General features: G+C 35.7%; 1 protein-coding gene across 8 annotated transcripts in view; it reads left to right on the forward strand.

Moving 5' to 3' along the window:
• The window catches only part of LOC123528941 (neuroglian-like), a 113,871-nt gene that overhangs the window by 86,261 nt on the left and 13,143 nt on the right, over nucleotides 1-14,467 (forward strand). For all 8 annotated transcript variants that reach the window (XM_053521478.1, XM_053521477.1, XM_053521479.1 and 5 more), the window contains 13 exons: nucleotides 2,168-2,355; nucleotides 3,426-3,557; nucleotides 3,715-3,858; nucleotides 5,152-5,330; nucleotides 5,665-5,755; nucleotides 6,147-6,437; nucleotides 8,001-8,226; nucleotides 8,854-9,001; nucleotides 9,685-9,910; nucleotides 10,951-11,075; nucleotides 12,002-12,224; nucleotides 12,893-13,015; nucleotides 14,112-14,291. In XM_053521478.1, the coding sequence (XP_053377453.1) occupies nucleotides 2,168-2,355; nucleotides 3,426-3,557; nucleotides 3,715-3,858; nucleotides 5,152-5,330; nucleotides 5,665-5,755; nucleotides 6,147-6,437; nucleotides 8,001-8,226; nucleotides 8,854-9,001; nucleotides 9,685-9,910; nucleotides 10,951-11,075; nucleotides 12,002-12,224; nucleotides 12,893-13,015; nucleotides 14,112-14,291 (2,276 nt within the window). The remainder of the gene's footprint in view (nucleotides 1-2,167; nucleotides 2,356-3,425; nucleotides 3,558-3,714; nucleotides 3,859-5,151; nucleotides 5,331-5,664; nucleotides 5,756-6,146; nucleotides 6,438-8,000; nucleotides 8,227-8,853; nucleotides 9,002-9,684; nucleotides 9,911-10,950; nucleotides 11,076-12,001; nucleotides 12,225-12,892; nucleotides 13,016-14,111; nucleotides 14,292-14,467) is intronic.

A 14,467-nucleotide genomic window follows, 5' to 3' on the forward strand; every position in this document is an offset into this window, starting at 1 on the left:
TTAAAAAATCTTCTTCTCAAAAACCAGAAGCCCTAGAGCTTAGATATTTGACATGTAGCATTGCCTATTGGACCTCTACTAAAGTTGTTCAAATTATGACCCGGGGGTCAAAATTGACCCCGCCCTAGGGGTCACTTGACTTTACATAGGAAAATCTTCAAAAGTTTTCTAAAAATAAACCAGAAGGCCTAGAGCTTAGATATTTCACATGTAGCATTACCTAGTGGACCTCTACAAAATTTGTTCATATCATGACCCCCTGGGTCAAAATTGACCCAGCCCCAGGGGTCACTTGATTTTACATAGGAAAATCTTCAAAAATTTTCTAAAAATAAACTAGAAGGCCTAGAGACTAGATATTTGACATGTAGCATTGCCTAGTGGACCTCTACAAAATTTGTTCAAACCTTGTCCCCCGGGGTCAAAATTGACTCCGCCCTAGGGGTCACTTGATTTTACATAGGAAAATCTTAAAAAAAAATTCTAAAAATAAACCAGAAGGCCTAGATCTTAGATATTTGACATGTAGCATTGCCTATTAGACTTTTACAAAGTTTATTCAAATCATGACCCCTGGGGTCAAATTGACCCTGCCCCATGGGGTTACTTGATTGTACATAGAAAAATCTTCAAAATTTTCTAAAAATAAACCAGAAGAGCTTAGATATTTGACATGTAGCATTGCCTAGTGGACCTCTACAAAAAGTTTTCAAATCTTGTTTTTAAAGTTACTTAAAGAAAATTTCAACTATATTTTCTCATAATTCTTTTGATTGATTTCTATTATGATCTTTTGACCTTGAAGACTTGTCCTTAAGTGCAATGATAACAGGTGAGCGATATAGGGCCATCATGGCCCTCTTGTTGAGCAATAATTTAGAATGAGTGTCTTTCAACAAGACTGACATGCAGTTGAATTTTAAGTGCTTTTTGTTGGAAGTGAATGTTTTTTCAAAGGTGAAGCCTTTATCCCGCCTGGCTGGGGGATACCAATTCACTGAATTTGCTTGTTTTTCTTATTATGCTCCCGGAAAGCTTTCTTGGAGAATGGGGTTGAGTGGTAGTATATAACTGCTGCCTTGTCTGTCTGACAGTCCATCCCAAAATGCTTGTTAGTGGAACTCTTACAATACTTGGATTAAGAGTTATGGCTCTTTGAAATTTTACAGAATGTTGTACATTACTCATTTGTCTGGATACCTCGTACAGTTCTCAACAGATCTGGCCCAAATTTACAGGAATATATCAGTATGAGTGAACTTGTGTGTATTGTCTGGATATAAATGTAATGCTTTGAAATTTTTATGAAATAGGGCACTGTAAACTCATTTAATTTCGTGGGCATGAAATTTTGTGGTTTTGGTCAAAACAGTAATTTCGTGAGGATATGAATTCGTGGATAGATAAAATGAATGGGAATTTTACTTGTTCGATGGGATTAAATTTCATGGATTCTCTCAACCACGAAATCCACGAAAAATTAGCCCCCTACGAATATTATTGATTTCATAGTATATTGTCCAATATTGTTGGAGACTTGTCAAGTAACTACTCTTACAGTTTTGAAAACTTAAAAAAAATTATGTATAGTGCCTTTGAACGAGTTTATCATGAAAAGGGCACTATATAGATATGGTATAATAATGATAATAACTGTTGATTGAACATTTTCATATTATTAGGGCATACATATACTATGTCTACTTTATGTGTTATTGTCCACTGACATTTTATATGATAACTTCTCTTACTCATTTCAACAGATCTGGCCCTTCTTACAAAAATGTCTCAGTGTGAAGTAATCTTGTGCATTTTATCAGGAAATGTGAACCGTGTTTGGTTAATCAGTTATGGCCCTTTAGAATGGTACAAAATGCTATATTCAGATAATTCATGTAAAAGTTTTTTAGAGGACCTAGCCCTATACTATTGTAAACCATAGTGTAATACTTTAATATAAATGCCATCCTTTAAATAAATGCACACCCTTAATCCCAAGACTGCCCTGGTTTTCGTAAAACTGGTTATTTTACATGTATTTTGATATTATCCTGATTGATAAATTTCCAAAAGAAAAAAAAAAGACATATCTTCCATGGTATGGACAATCTAGTAATTGTAGTACTATCAAAATGTTGACAATTTCTTATTTTTCATTTCTTTTCAGTCCAACACCTAGTATCAAATGGGTTAGAAAGTCGGGCGGTAAACTTGATAAAAAGCGCATGTTCCCAAAAAATCAGAAGCTGACCATTAAAAACGTACAGTATGAGGACGCTGGAACATATGAGTGTAGGGGAGAGAACTCTGTTATTCCAACTGCCATTAAAAAAACCTTCAAGTTAGAAGTAGAATGTAAGTGAAATACAGAGAACTTATGCCTTCCATGCAAAGGAAATTTTAAAATAGTGTCAATTTGTATCTCTAACAAAGAAAACAGCAACACTGAAAATTAATATATTACTTAAAAATTGTTTTACTTCAGGTAGTCTCCCCCTTACTGCGGGAGACATATTGTTTTGCCCTCCCTGTCCGTTCGTCCGTCCATCTGTCACACTTCATTTCTAATCAATAACTTCAGAACCATTTGGCTTAGAACCTTCAAACTTAATTGGATGATGGGCTTTTTGAGTAGATGACCCCTATTGTAGTGGGGATCACTTCATCAAAGGTCAAGGTCACAGGGGCCTGAACATGGAAAACCGTTTCTGATCAATAACTTGATAACCACTTGACCTAGAATGTTGAAACTTCATAGGATGCAGAGTAGATGACTGGTATTGATTTTGGAATCACTCAATCAAAGGTCAAGGTCACAGGGGCCAGAACATTGAAAAACTTTTCTGATTAATAACTTGAGAACCACTTGACCCAAAACCTTCAAACTTCTTAGAGTGATAGGACTTACAGAGTAGATGACCCCTATTGTTTTTTGGAGTCACTCCATCAAAGGTCAAGGTCACTGGGCCTGAACATGGAAAAATGTTGCCAATCAATTACTTGAGAAGCACTTGACCCAGAGTGTTGAAACCTCTTAGGATGATTGGGCATACAGGTTAGTTGACCCCTATTGGTATTGGGGTCACTTGATCAATGGTCAGGGTCACAGAGGACAGAACATGGAAAACCATTTCCATACCATAGTCTGTATTCTCAATGAGACCTGTATTTAAATAACAAGGGCTTATTTTGGAACCATTTGTTGTCTTAGGATTTGACAAATGTCAAAATTATATGGACTTTGGTTTCCAGGGAGTTCACTGTATTAGGAAAGAAACTAAAGAACAGGAAACAGAGAATGAAACATGACCAATCTTACACATATATCATAGAAGATGGTCTGTTTATCCTTAATTGATGAGTGAAAGAATATTTTCTCACAGTTATAATGAATGTTTTATTGAATGTTATATTTTTCACTGTAGCCAAACCTGTATGGGTAGCAGAGCCTAAGAAGTTTGATGCTGGTGTAGAAGAGCAGGCTGTGTTTGAGTGTAGTGCTGAAGGTCGACCAGAACCTGAAATACAGTGGTTCATCAACGGTGAACCTCTTGAAAGTAAGCAAATTTTTATGTCCTGTTTACAAAGTAATACAAACATATTTTGGAAGTGGACTGGTTCAGGAATATGAGATTATAATTAAATATGCTAACTTTCAGTGTGTTTTATATTAGCTTCAAATGACTAAAATTTATTTCTTGTATGTTTTGGCAGATTTGAAAGTTGACAGTCGTAGAATAGAAAGTGCTGGACAGTTGCGATTTATGAATTTGACAAGAGATGATGCTAAAGTCATACAATGCAATGTCTCAAATAGTCATGGTTCACTGTGGGCAGATGTGGCACTTAGCATTATGGGTGAGTTCTAGAACACGTTGAACATTTGTGAGTTCTTTATTTGATGAGAGATGGTGCTTAAGGTCTACTTTGCAGTGTATTCAGGATACTAAACACCATGATTTGAGCCGTGCCATGAGAAAATCAACATAGTGGCTTTGTGACCAGCATGGATCCAGACCAGCCTGCGCATCCGCGCAGTCTGGTCAGGATCCATGCTGTTCGCTAACAGTTTCTCCAATTCCAATAGGCTTTAAAAGCGAACAGCATGGAGCCTGACCAGACTGCGCGGATGCTCAGGCTGGTCTGGATCCATGCTGGTCGCAAACCCACTATGTTGGTTTTCTCATGGCACGGCTCATTTGGTAAATTATTCATCACGAAGACATTAAAGTCAACTTGAACTACTTCAGTAAATGTTGCAGGTAAAAGCTGTAAAATGTAAGAATCTTGCTGGTTGGATGTACAGATGGAATATCCTGTGCGGTAATTTTTTAGGGTGTAACGAGGCTTTGCCAAGTTATTGTAAAAACAAATATTTCCATCTGCACCTACTTCCACTGATAGGTTTTCTTGCATTTCATGATATACAAATAATATAAGAACCACAGTTTTTGTAAATACGTATTTAAATGAAGCATGGGAAATGCAGGTTTGTAAACAGAATGGCATCATGATGTTTCAAATGTTAATAGCAACATAAGGGTTCCAGTTGTATATTTATGACTGTAGCGCAATGTTATATATTTCTCTTATAATAACTTTAAGAACTTTGCTATAGGGGACAAGCATAGCTATTGAGGTATTTGATTTTTGTTCTGTTTTACGTAGGGAGTAAATTCAATACACATATCCACTTCAAAAAATATAGTCAATTGTGATGTCGTTTATAGCACAAGGGTCATTTCACACCAGGTGGTGTAAGATGGAGTTTTCCAGCACTGGTGAAAACACTAGAAACTCCGTCTTTAAACAGTTGACTACATTTTGGAATTAAATTACTACACATTTTTTATGGGTACATTGCTGTTTGTTAAGGTCAGGTGTGACACAATGAGGTGTTAATAATATACAGGTTGCTGCTGGAGAGTAAACAGTTGTGGCTTTAACCTTTAGGCTGCTGGCAGCAAGTTATCAGTGCAGACTAAGATTAGCCTGCACATCTGTGCAGGCTGATCTTGGTTTGCACTGTTCACTATTCAGTCTGTATATTTTCAGTGAACTCCCCTTCGAATAATGAATGGTATTGCCTGAATTGAATGATGGACCAGTCCATTTTAGAAATCTAGCAGGGTACATGTTAATTTCTTGCAGCTTACAAGCCAGAGATCAAGGCTAAGTTTGATGAGATCAAGGTATCAGAAGGTAAATCTGTCACTTTACCATGTGAGGTAGATGGCAAACCAACACCAAGTGTCTTCTGGAAAAGGAAAGACCAAAAAATGGACGGGCCTGGTTATAGGATGATGTCAACAGGAAACTTGACAATTGAGGTAACTTTATCTAAATGAGTCATGTGAATGTTTGAATTTTGTGGGTTAATTTTTTAGAATGGTATTATAGATTGTTAACTAACAGAGTTACATCCGCTGTTGATCCATCTCTGTACTTGTTTATCTTCTGGTCCTACCTTGAAAGAATCCTTTTAACTTCTGTAGTGCTTGATTCAACAGCATAAAAATTGACTGTAGATGGACAAAATATTTCACTATATTTATATTAATGTGATTAATAAATAATTAGTTCTGTGTTACTCAAAAACACTTATTTTTTAACATTTTCAGAAATACAATTTTACATTTACAACCATATCTTTCTGATTTACAGAATGCAACAAAGAGTGAAGAGGGTAAATGGACGTGTTTTGCGGAGAACAGATATGGAAAGACTAAATCTTCAGGAGAACTAATTGTTAGAAGTAAGTCTGGCTAATTATATACTATGAAGCAACATTTGCACTCTATAGAGCAATGTTTATATTGTGCAGAGCAACATTAATTTGAACTGTATAAATCAACACTTTCACTCAATAAAACATTTAACAAACCATGAAAACAGATTTATAGAAGTATGACCCACCACACACACACACACATAAAAAATGAACTGAAATTGGGTTCCAACATCGGGATTGCAAAGTAACTGTTTCAAAGTTTCAGACCTCAAAATTTCTGTAGCTTACTTCTTTGAATTAAATTAAGTTAAAATTAAAAAGTAATTACATACAAAAAAGACAATTTCAGACTTCCAGGCTTAAGCTTTCTATACATGTATATATTTCAGTGAAAACAAAAATGTATATATTTCAGTGAAAACAAAAATAGAAAACCGCCCATCCCCATCAAAGCAGCAGATAAAGTTTGGTACCACAACACCATTTAGGTGCAATGCCATCACAGATCCTGCAGAACAACAGAACCTCAAGTACACCTGGCTGAAGGATGGGGAACCAATAGATTTCAAGAATAACCCGAGAGTTAAGAAAACAGGAACTGGTATAATTGTTGAGGGTACAACAAGCGAAGATACAGGGAACTACACATGTGTTGCCAGTAATGGTCTGGACTCAGATTCTGCTTCAGCAGAACTTAATGTTATAGGTAAGTTCATTTTTGTTGAGCCCGATTGCGGATGCAAAGACATAGTTGTCCAAATGGCTGTTTGGTGTATATATGTGCATGCGTGTATCAGTGTGTGCGTGTGTGCATCATTCTGTCCTTTGGATTTGTTTGTCCGTACCATAACTAACATGCATGGAGCAGTCTTGTTTATATTTGGTGTGAATGTTAACCTCATTGAGAATGAGTTTCCTGCACAATCACGGGTTCCTATCTCAAAGGTCAAGGTCACAGTTGAAGGTTAAAAGTCATGTCAGATCTTGTCTGGCCCATAACTTTGACATGCATTGAGGAATCTAGTTTATATTTTGTATGAATGTTTAACTCAATGAGATAAAATATTTAATATGTCACCCAAAATATTATATTTGAATGGGTCATCTGCCTGTCCAGAATATGTCCAGTCTTTATCTTATATAGCTATTTGATGTATAAAGAGCAGCTTCAGGGACTGCGGTCCTAGTCGAACGTCAAAGATCAGATACACACTTTATAAAGGTCAATACAGTACAGCCTCTCCAGAGCAACCCTCTAAAGAATAACCTCTCTATAACAACATCATCAAAATTTCCCTAAGTTGAAATATACTACCAAATTTACCTCTCTGGAACAACAACCTTTACATAACAGTTAATATTTGTATCTCCCAAAGGGTGTTGCTCTACAGAGGTTGCACTGTATATATTTTGGTGTCTTTTAGTGCAGATACCGGTACAACACACAGTTTTGGGGAGAGACATATGCTTTTATGAAAGAAGCCATCTAGTGAAAAACAGAAAAAATATTTTGATTTCATTCTTCCAAAATGTGATTAACTTTGGACCTTTACTGCAAGGCTGCTGTTGAATCAACTTGAGATACTATAACTTTGGGTACAAGAGCTGTGATAGCTCTAATGTGATTTAACATCCCAACGTTTTACCTGAAGCAAATCCTAAATATGGCCCCTTTTGGACTTAGAAAATATCAGAATTCTTGGTTAAGTTTTGCGTTTAGGTCAATTTTTCTCCTTAATGGTCAAAGCTATTGCTTTAAAAGTTAGAGCAGTTATTTGCCATTAAAAGTTGACTCAGCACAGCAAATACCGTAACTCTACATTGCTTTTTGCAAGAATTATATCCCTTTTTGGGCTTAGAAAATCAGATTTCTTGTTTAAGCTTTGTGTTTAGGTCAGCTTTTCTCCTGAACTATCAAAGCTATTGCTTTAAAACTTGCAATACTTATTCACCATTAAAAGATGACTCTGTACAGTAAGAAACATAACTCCATTATGGCACCTTTTGGACTTAGAAAATATTATACAGAGACAAACAGATGAGCATCTGCAGTGCTCTTGTTTAAAGTTGCCATTACATCATTGCATTGTTTTTTATAAGCTTATCACTTCTCTTTTGAGTTAAAATTTTTTGGAAAATCATAAAAAGTACATAAATACATAAATCGAGGGCTCAACGCGAAACTAGTCTATCTGCTTCTATTTCTTTATACACTTAGACTAGTTTCGCATTGAGCCCTCGAAATGTACTTATTATTGTAACATTGCAGCACCACCAGACCCTCCTATTGACGTCTCATTCAGTGCATGTATGAGTCGTAGTGCAATCGTATCATGGACTAAGGGATTTGACAACTTTTCTCCCATCACAAAATACTATGTTGAGTATAACCATTCATTTGCTCCGGATGTTTGGACAAGGGCTGCTGTTGTGAAAGACCCCACAAAGACTGAAGCCAGAGTCAAGCTATCTCCACATGCAAACTACACATTTAGGTAACTTTAACCTTGATTATTTGAAGAACAGGTAAAGCTATTGCACTCACTCACTCATACACAGTGGTCCTAATTTGTTTAAGTTTTATTTGTAAGCTTGTATATCAGTATCAACTAATTGAAACAGATTGAAACTTTGCACAGTTGGTCATTGTGATAATCTGACTTGCAGTACACAGGTTCCATAACTCTACGAATATAAAATATATTAATTTCTTTTAAAATCTTCTAATTTATGAATTTATTTCTCTGATATGTGTCAAAGATTTGAATATTGATAAACATGATTGAAAGTTTTATTGAATCTATTGTATATAATTGTCTCCCTTTATTGCTGTAATGGTAAAAGTTCATTTCTGTACTAAAAGCAGTATTTTTCTAACCATGTTATTATCTGGTGTATCATCTGTTGTTAAGATCAAGTTTAAAGCATTATTGAACTTTAATCCTGTATTATCTTTGACATATAAAAGTACGTAAATGACTTTCATCATATAATTAAAATGGAAGTTTGCTGTGGGTTGGGAGCAATTTGGAATGGTTTGTCTGCAAAACACAAGCAAAACGTCTTTAGATGATGCATTTATAGTGTTTATTAATTGGAGTGATCTCAAATTCTTTCTTCAGGGTAATAGCAGAGAACCTGTTGGGTAAAAGCAAACCCAGTGAACGCAGTCTTGCTGCGTGTGATGCCAACAGTGCATTGCCAGACAAACACCCTTCCAACGTACACACAGACAGGAGCAGAACAGGATGGCTTATCATTAAATGGGATGTAAGAGAATTTTGTTTGTTTTCAAGTAATGGTTAGAGACCTTCATGGTTGAGTACTTAAGGTCACTGGATTCAGGTCACTTGCATTTCTAAATCTTACTTAGGGTGCATAATCCGTCATTTGAGGAAACCATTCATATGTCTTACAGAAACTTTGAAAAGGTTGGACGATTTACCCAGCTGAATCTTTAGCATGTGAAACTGAACCTTGTACATGATACGTACTTTACACAAACAACAAAAATACATACGTATATATGAAAATAAAGACAGTAAAATTTAAGCATTTTAGAGCCTGACTATTAGCTGCAGACCTTTAACCCTAATCATGCTGGACACAATTGATTCTGCGTTTGCGACCAGTGTAAATCATGATCAGCCTGCACATCCATGCAGTCTGCTCAAGATCTGCACTGTTCACCATTCAGTCAGTATCTTTTCAGTTAGCATCCCTTTAAAAAGTTAGTGCTGCTGTCCAAATTGAAAAATGGACAAGGGTTAATAAATATTAGAATTATTTACGTGTATCTTACTTTGGCAGCTGGTTCATCAGTTTTTAAAAGTTCTGCAAAATGAAACAGTTAATGGAATGGATCTTTAAAATTAGGTTTTAAGAAACTTTAGAAAATATATATAAATGTATTAAATTTGAATCATTTTTAAAGTGTCCTACTTTATTTTCAGAAAATGCCGGAAATAGAGCACAATGGGCCAGGATTCAGGTATGACCTGGTCATAATGAAAAATGGCAAGAAGAACACAACTGAAATATATGACTGGACAGAGAATAAGAAGGAAATATACATCGGTTCTGTCTATGAACCTTATGAAATTTTTGTTGACGCTGTAAATGAAATAGGACCATGTAATGACCCTGCAGTCGTACATATTGGATACACCGGAGAAGCAGGTATACTGTTTATATTATGTTTTTATGTCAGTAACTGATGAACTTGAAGTAGTGTTTGAACCGTGTTTTTAGGTGAAATTAGTACACCTGTCACAGATGACAAGCCATATTATGTAGATTGCAGGCTGTCAGCTCATTTTGCATGAAAAGAAGCTCTTACGACAGTCCATGACAAACTGAATCTGGCATAAATTCACATTTCTCTTACTTTGTACGTCTCTAGTGAATGTACGTTTATATTTTTCAAAGCTTTCTGTTTTCGTTTGCCTATATGTCATTTATTGTGGCTGTAGGAACATTTAGTACAGAGACCTGAAGGGGATGCAAGTATAAATAATATGGTCATCAACTTGCTAGCAAAAGATCTACTAAGTAAGACTAGCCCGTGTAAAATGTATGTTGTACTTACATATTGAGAAGGGTTGAATGACAGCTGTCTTGTAACATTTGCACAACCACGATCTCTTCCTTGTTTAGATATTGTTAGATTTTTCAGAGCTTCAATTTATTTCACAAAAATGGGTTATGTCAGCTAATAGATGATCTTTTTGGGAAATGAAAAATATATCTGTTGAGAGTTAATGGAAAGTGAATATTATTTATGACTTCTTTAAAGCAAGAAAAGACGAGTCCAAATAGGTAGACAGTCATACAAAAGGGCTCTGCTGACTAGTTCTTCCTCCATGTGATTAATATAAGAAATGGATGCTGTGTTCAGATTTTGTCCCAGGTTGTGGCTTAATTTCTGTCTTACTTAATATCATTCATTGACATATCAGATGAGTCTGTGGTGGTTGTATACAAGAAATGACTGGCCTTTGTTTTCAGTGTATAAAATATGGAGAGATCTTATTTTGTGGAGCACATATCTTGAAGTCATTAAAACTTGCAGGGAGCTATTTTTTTATGAATTTCATGGTTGTGTGAATCCACTATAGTATATCCCAATGAGCAGTTAAACAGTATGTTTATTTTACAGAAGCCTAGAGTGATTAGAAACTTGTTATAAGTTAACTTTACATAGCTGCTTGTTTTTCCAGCTCCACTTACAGCACCAGGTAATTTTGAGCTGGTCGGAAATGCTTCTGCAAAGTCAGCAACATTCCAGTGGGATCCAGTTGACACGTCACCAGAAATGATTCGTGGAGAGTTCAAAGGTTACCAGGTAAATTTTAATATAAAATTCTAGATGTAGTTTCTAAGGAAATGCAGTACATTAGTGATGATGTAGGTATATATGTTAAAAGTGTAAAAGCAAAAGGCTAAAATTGGGGTAAACTGGTTTTACAGCAATATTTATGAACTGTTTTACAGCAATACTTGTGGAATGGTTTTAAAGCTGTATTTATGAATTTGTTTTACAGCAATATCTATGCTGCCCTTTGAAGAAGAGGGAGTATGTTGTCCAGTCCGTTGGTGGATTGACCATTTATTTTCCAATCAAAAACTAAAGAATGTGTTATCTGAAAATGGTCAAACTTTGTAAGATGGTTGCCTGTTGTTTTAGGGTCATTAGGTCAAAGGACAAGGTCACAGTGACTTTGAGACTGAAACGGTTTACACTCAATAACTAAAGAACATCTTAGTCTCTATCATCAAACTCATAGATTGCCTTTTGTCGGTAGATGAACTCAATTGCTTTTAGAGTGTGGGTCAAATGTTATGATCTCAGGAACCTCTATACTGCAAAATGGTTTCCACTCAGTAGCTAATGAACCCTTGGGCCTACTGCCTCCAACTTTGTAGGATGATAGCCTTTGGTCATTAGATGACCAGGACTGTTTTGGGGATCAGTAGGTCAGAGGTCAAGGTCACAGTGACCTTTGAGACTGAAAATAGTTTCTGCTCAATATGTTAAGACAGTTGTACTTCTAGTCCAAGTTGATAAGCTTTAAACATCATATCAACTTGGTGATAGGTTTATTGATAGTTAAAATGACTATGTAGTATTTTACCGCATACTGGTATTTATTTTCATTTTAATGAAAAAAGTGAATGTAAAAGAGTTGAGATTAGCAGTCTGTTTCCTGGTTTTCAAAACAAAGTCTGTCAAGGTCTTGTGGTTATACTTACACCATATTGTATTAACAGATTCGTTACTGGAAAGTTGGTGAGAAGAATACCACAATGCAAGTAGTAGAGGTGCCAAGAAGTCCACCACAAGATACAAGAATCAAAAAGCGTGCCGTTAAAGATACTGCAACTGTGAACAGTTTACCTCCGTATTCTGACCTTGAGGCGGACATTGTCGCGGCAAATACATACTTTGTCTCCAATGCCAGTAATGTTATCAGCTTCACTACACCTGAAGGAGGTGAGGCATTACATGTTACATTTCTAGCTTAAGTTGAAACTTTGTATCTCCTTGCTTGCCTTGAAGTTTCATATTGAAGGAAACTTGCAGTCCTAGCAAAATTTCTTGTAAATGTATTTGTTTTGACCTTGTTGAAGACAAGTTCTCCATCTACATGCTGTATCAAAACAAATTTCAAGTACCAAGTAACAAATGCCTGTGTACTGGTATTCACCTCTAGAGGTCCTGAAGTAAGAAAAAAAAGCTAAGTTCCTCAGAATTCAAGGTACTTAGTCAACCGTGTTCTTTTTAGTTAGAATGTGAAAAAACTTAGCAGATTTTAACATTCTAGAGTTTTCTTGAGCAGTTGATTGTACTGATGTCATAGGAGAGGGCATAGACTTGACATGACTGAGGTCCAAACAGAAGACCATGAGAGTTAAGCTTCTACCTCTTGTAGATCATGATCATGTTTCCTTACAAAAGTTGGGATGAATAGTAACTACACATGAATTAAAGAATAATTTTTTATGATTATCAAAAAAAAAAGAGGTAGATATACAATTCTTAGATAAAAAAATGGTCATGGTACTATGATACTTAAATGAAATGTACTTATATTACTTAACTCTTAATATCTTTATAGGATAAGCTTAACTATGTGATTTTAAGTATGATTATTTCAACAGTTCCTGGCCGAGTGAAAAAAGCCCGGGTTGTGTTACGTGGATCCCACCACTTCCTCGTTGAATGGGAGCCTCCTGAGGAACCCAATGGTGTACTTCTCGGATTTGAAATTGGATACAAAAAGGGTATGTTTGTCACTATTTTCATATTCAGTTGACTTTGGAAGGGTCATTTGAGCCACACCAAGAGAAAACAAACATCCTGAACGGACTGCGCAGATGTGCAGGCTGGTTTGGATCCATGCTGGTCGCAAATGCACTATGTTGGTTTTGTCATGGCATGGCTCAAATAATGTTTGGGTTGGTGGTGTGTAGATAATCTGGGTCTATTTCCATAAATGCAAGAAATAAAATCTACAGAAGTTTGCTTTTACCACATTGTGAGAACATAATCCAGTTTATAATGAAAGAGAGAGAGAGAGGACATGAGTTGTAACAGTTCTTCCTTACTGTTGTACATTGCCGTCTAGGTAATCATGAAAGATTTACATAATTTCTTGTGCTCTTTGAAGTTTGAGGCAAATTTGAAAATAGATTTGGCTGCGTTTGACTGTTTGTATATGTTGTTACTACATTCTTGTTCAACATTAGGTAGAAATAGTTGCTCCTGTCAATCACAATATTGTGTATAGATGTATATAAAGAAAGTAATGTTTTTGAATTACTGTCGGAGTAATGACTCCTTGTTTCAATTTTTTGTATATACCTTATATAAGCATTCAGTCTCCTGTATTGTTCAATTCTGTGAGTTTTGGGGTCATTAGTTTGATCCCTAGTCTAAGCATTATGCTCTGTGACGATTTGATAGAAGGCTTTGTGTCTGAAATCTTCCTCTGCCTCTGATAATTACTGGTGGAGAACAGGTTAGTAAGTACAGAAACCAAGAGCACCGGTTAAGTTACCTGCCCGCTCTAATATAATGGAAATACTGTTGAAAAAATTCACTAAACCCAAAACAAACAAACAGAATCTTGATGGTGTATCCTTTGTCAAGAGAACTCATAATTTGCCTGTGGAGGTTTTTCATGCACCACTGGTATTACATAGCACGTTTCTTTAAAACAAGAAATATAACTCAAATTTAAATCATTTCTAGTTATGTCCCTAGTTAGGTCCCTTTTCCAAAGCCATATTTTGATATGAGTTGCTTCTTTCCCACATACCGGCTTGTGTACTTTGTATATTATTATTAAAGTTGGTTTGTTGTTGTTGTTTTTTTCAGTTGATGGTTTCAATGTTGGTGAAATACTTCAGACAAACAAGTATGATGATCCATATCGTAGTCGCGCCTTTATTGAAAATCTTGATGAAAATCAGGAGTATACAATATATGTGTGGGGGCGGACCAAGCAAGGTCGAGGAAAAGATTACTATTTTGATGCCAAAACTGCTAATGTTGGTTGTAAGTTTTTTTTCTGTGATTTCTTTATACAAAACATGTAATGTAAAAGCATTTACATTTTGTAAGCGTGAGATAATGTGATTTTTGGATGGTCTTATGAATTAGAGGGTTTCATTCTTGCAAAAACAGAATGAATAGATTTTATTTTTTTGATGGGCTACATTTTGTTAATTGAT

The sequence above is a fragment of the Mercenaria mercenaria genome, chromosome 13 (assembly GCF_021730395.1).
Source record: "Mercenaria mercenaria strain notata chromosome 13, MADL_Memer_1, whole genome shotgun sequence".
Classification (NCBI taxonomy): domain Eukaryota; kingdom Metazoa; phylum Mollusca; class Bivalvia; order Venerida; family Veneridae; genus Mercenaria; species Mercenaria mercenaria.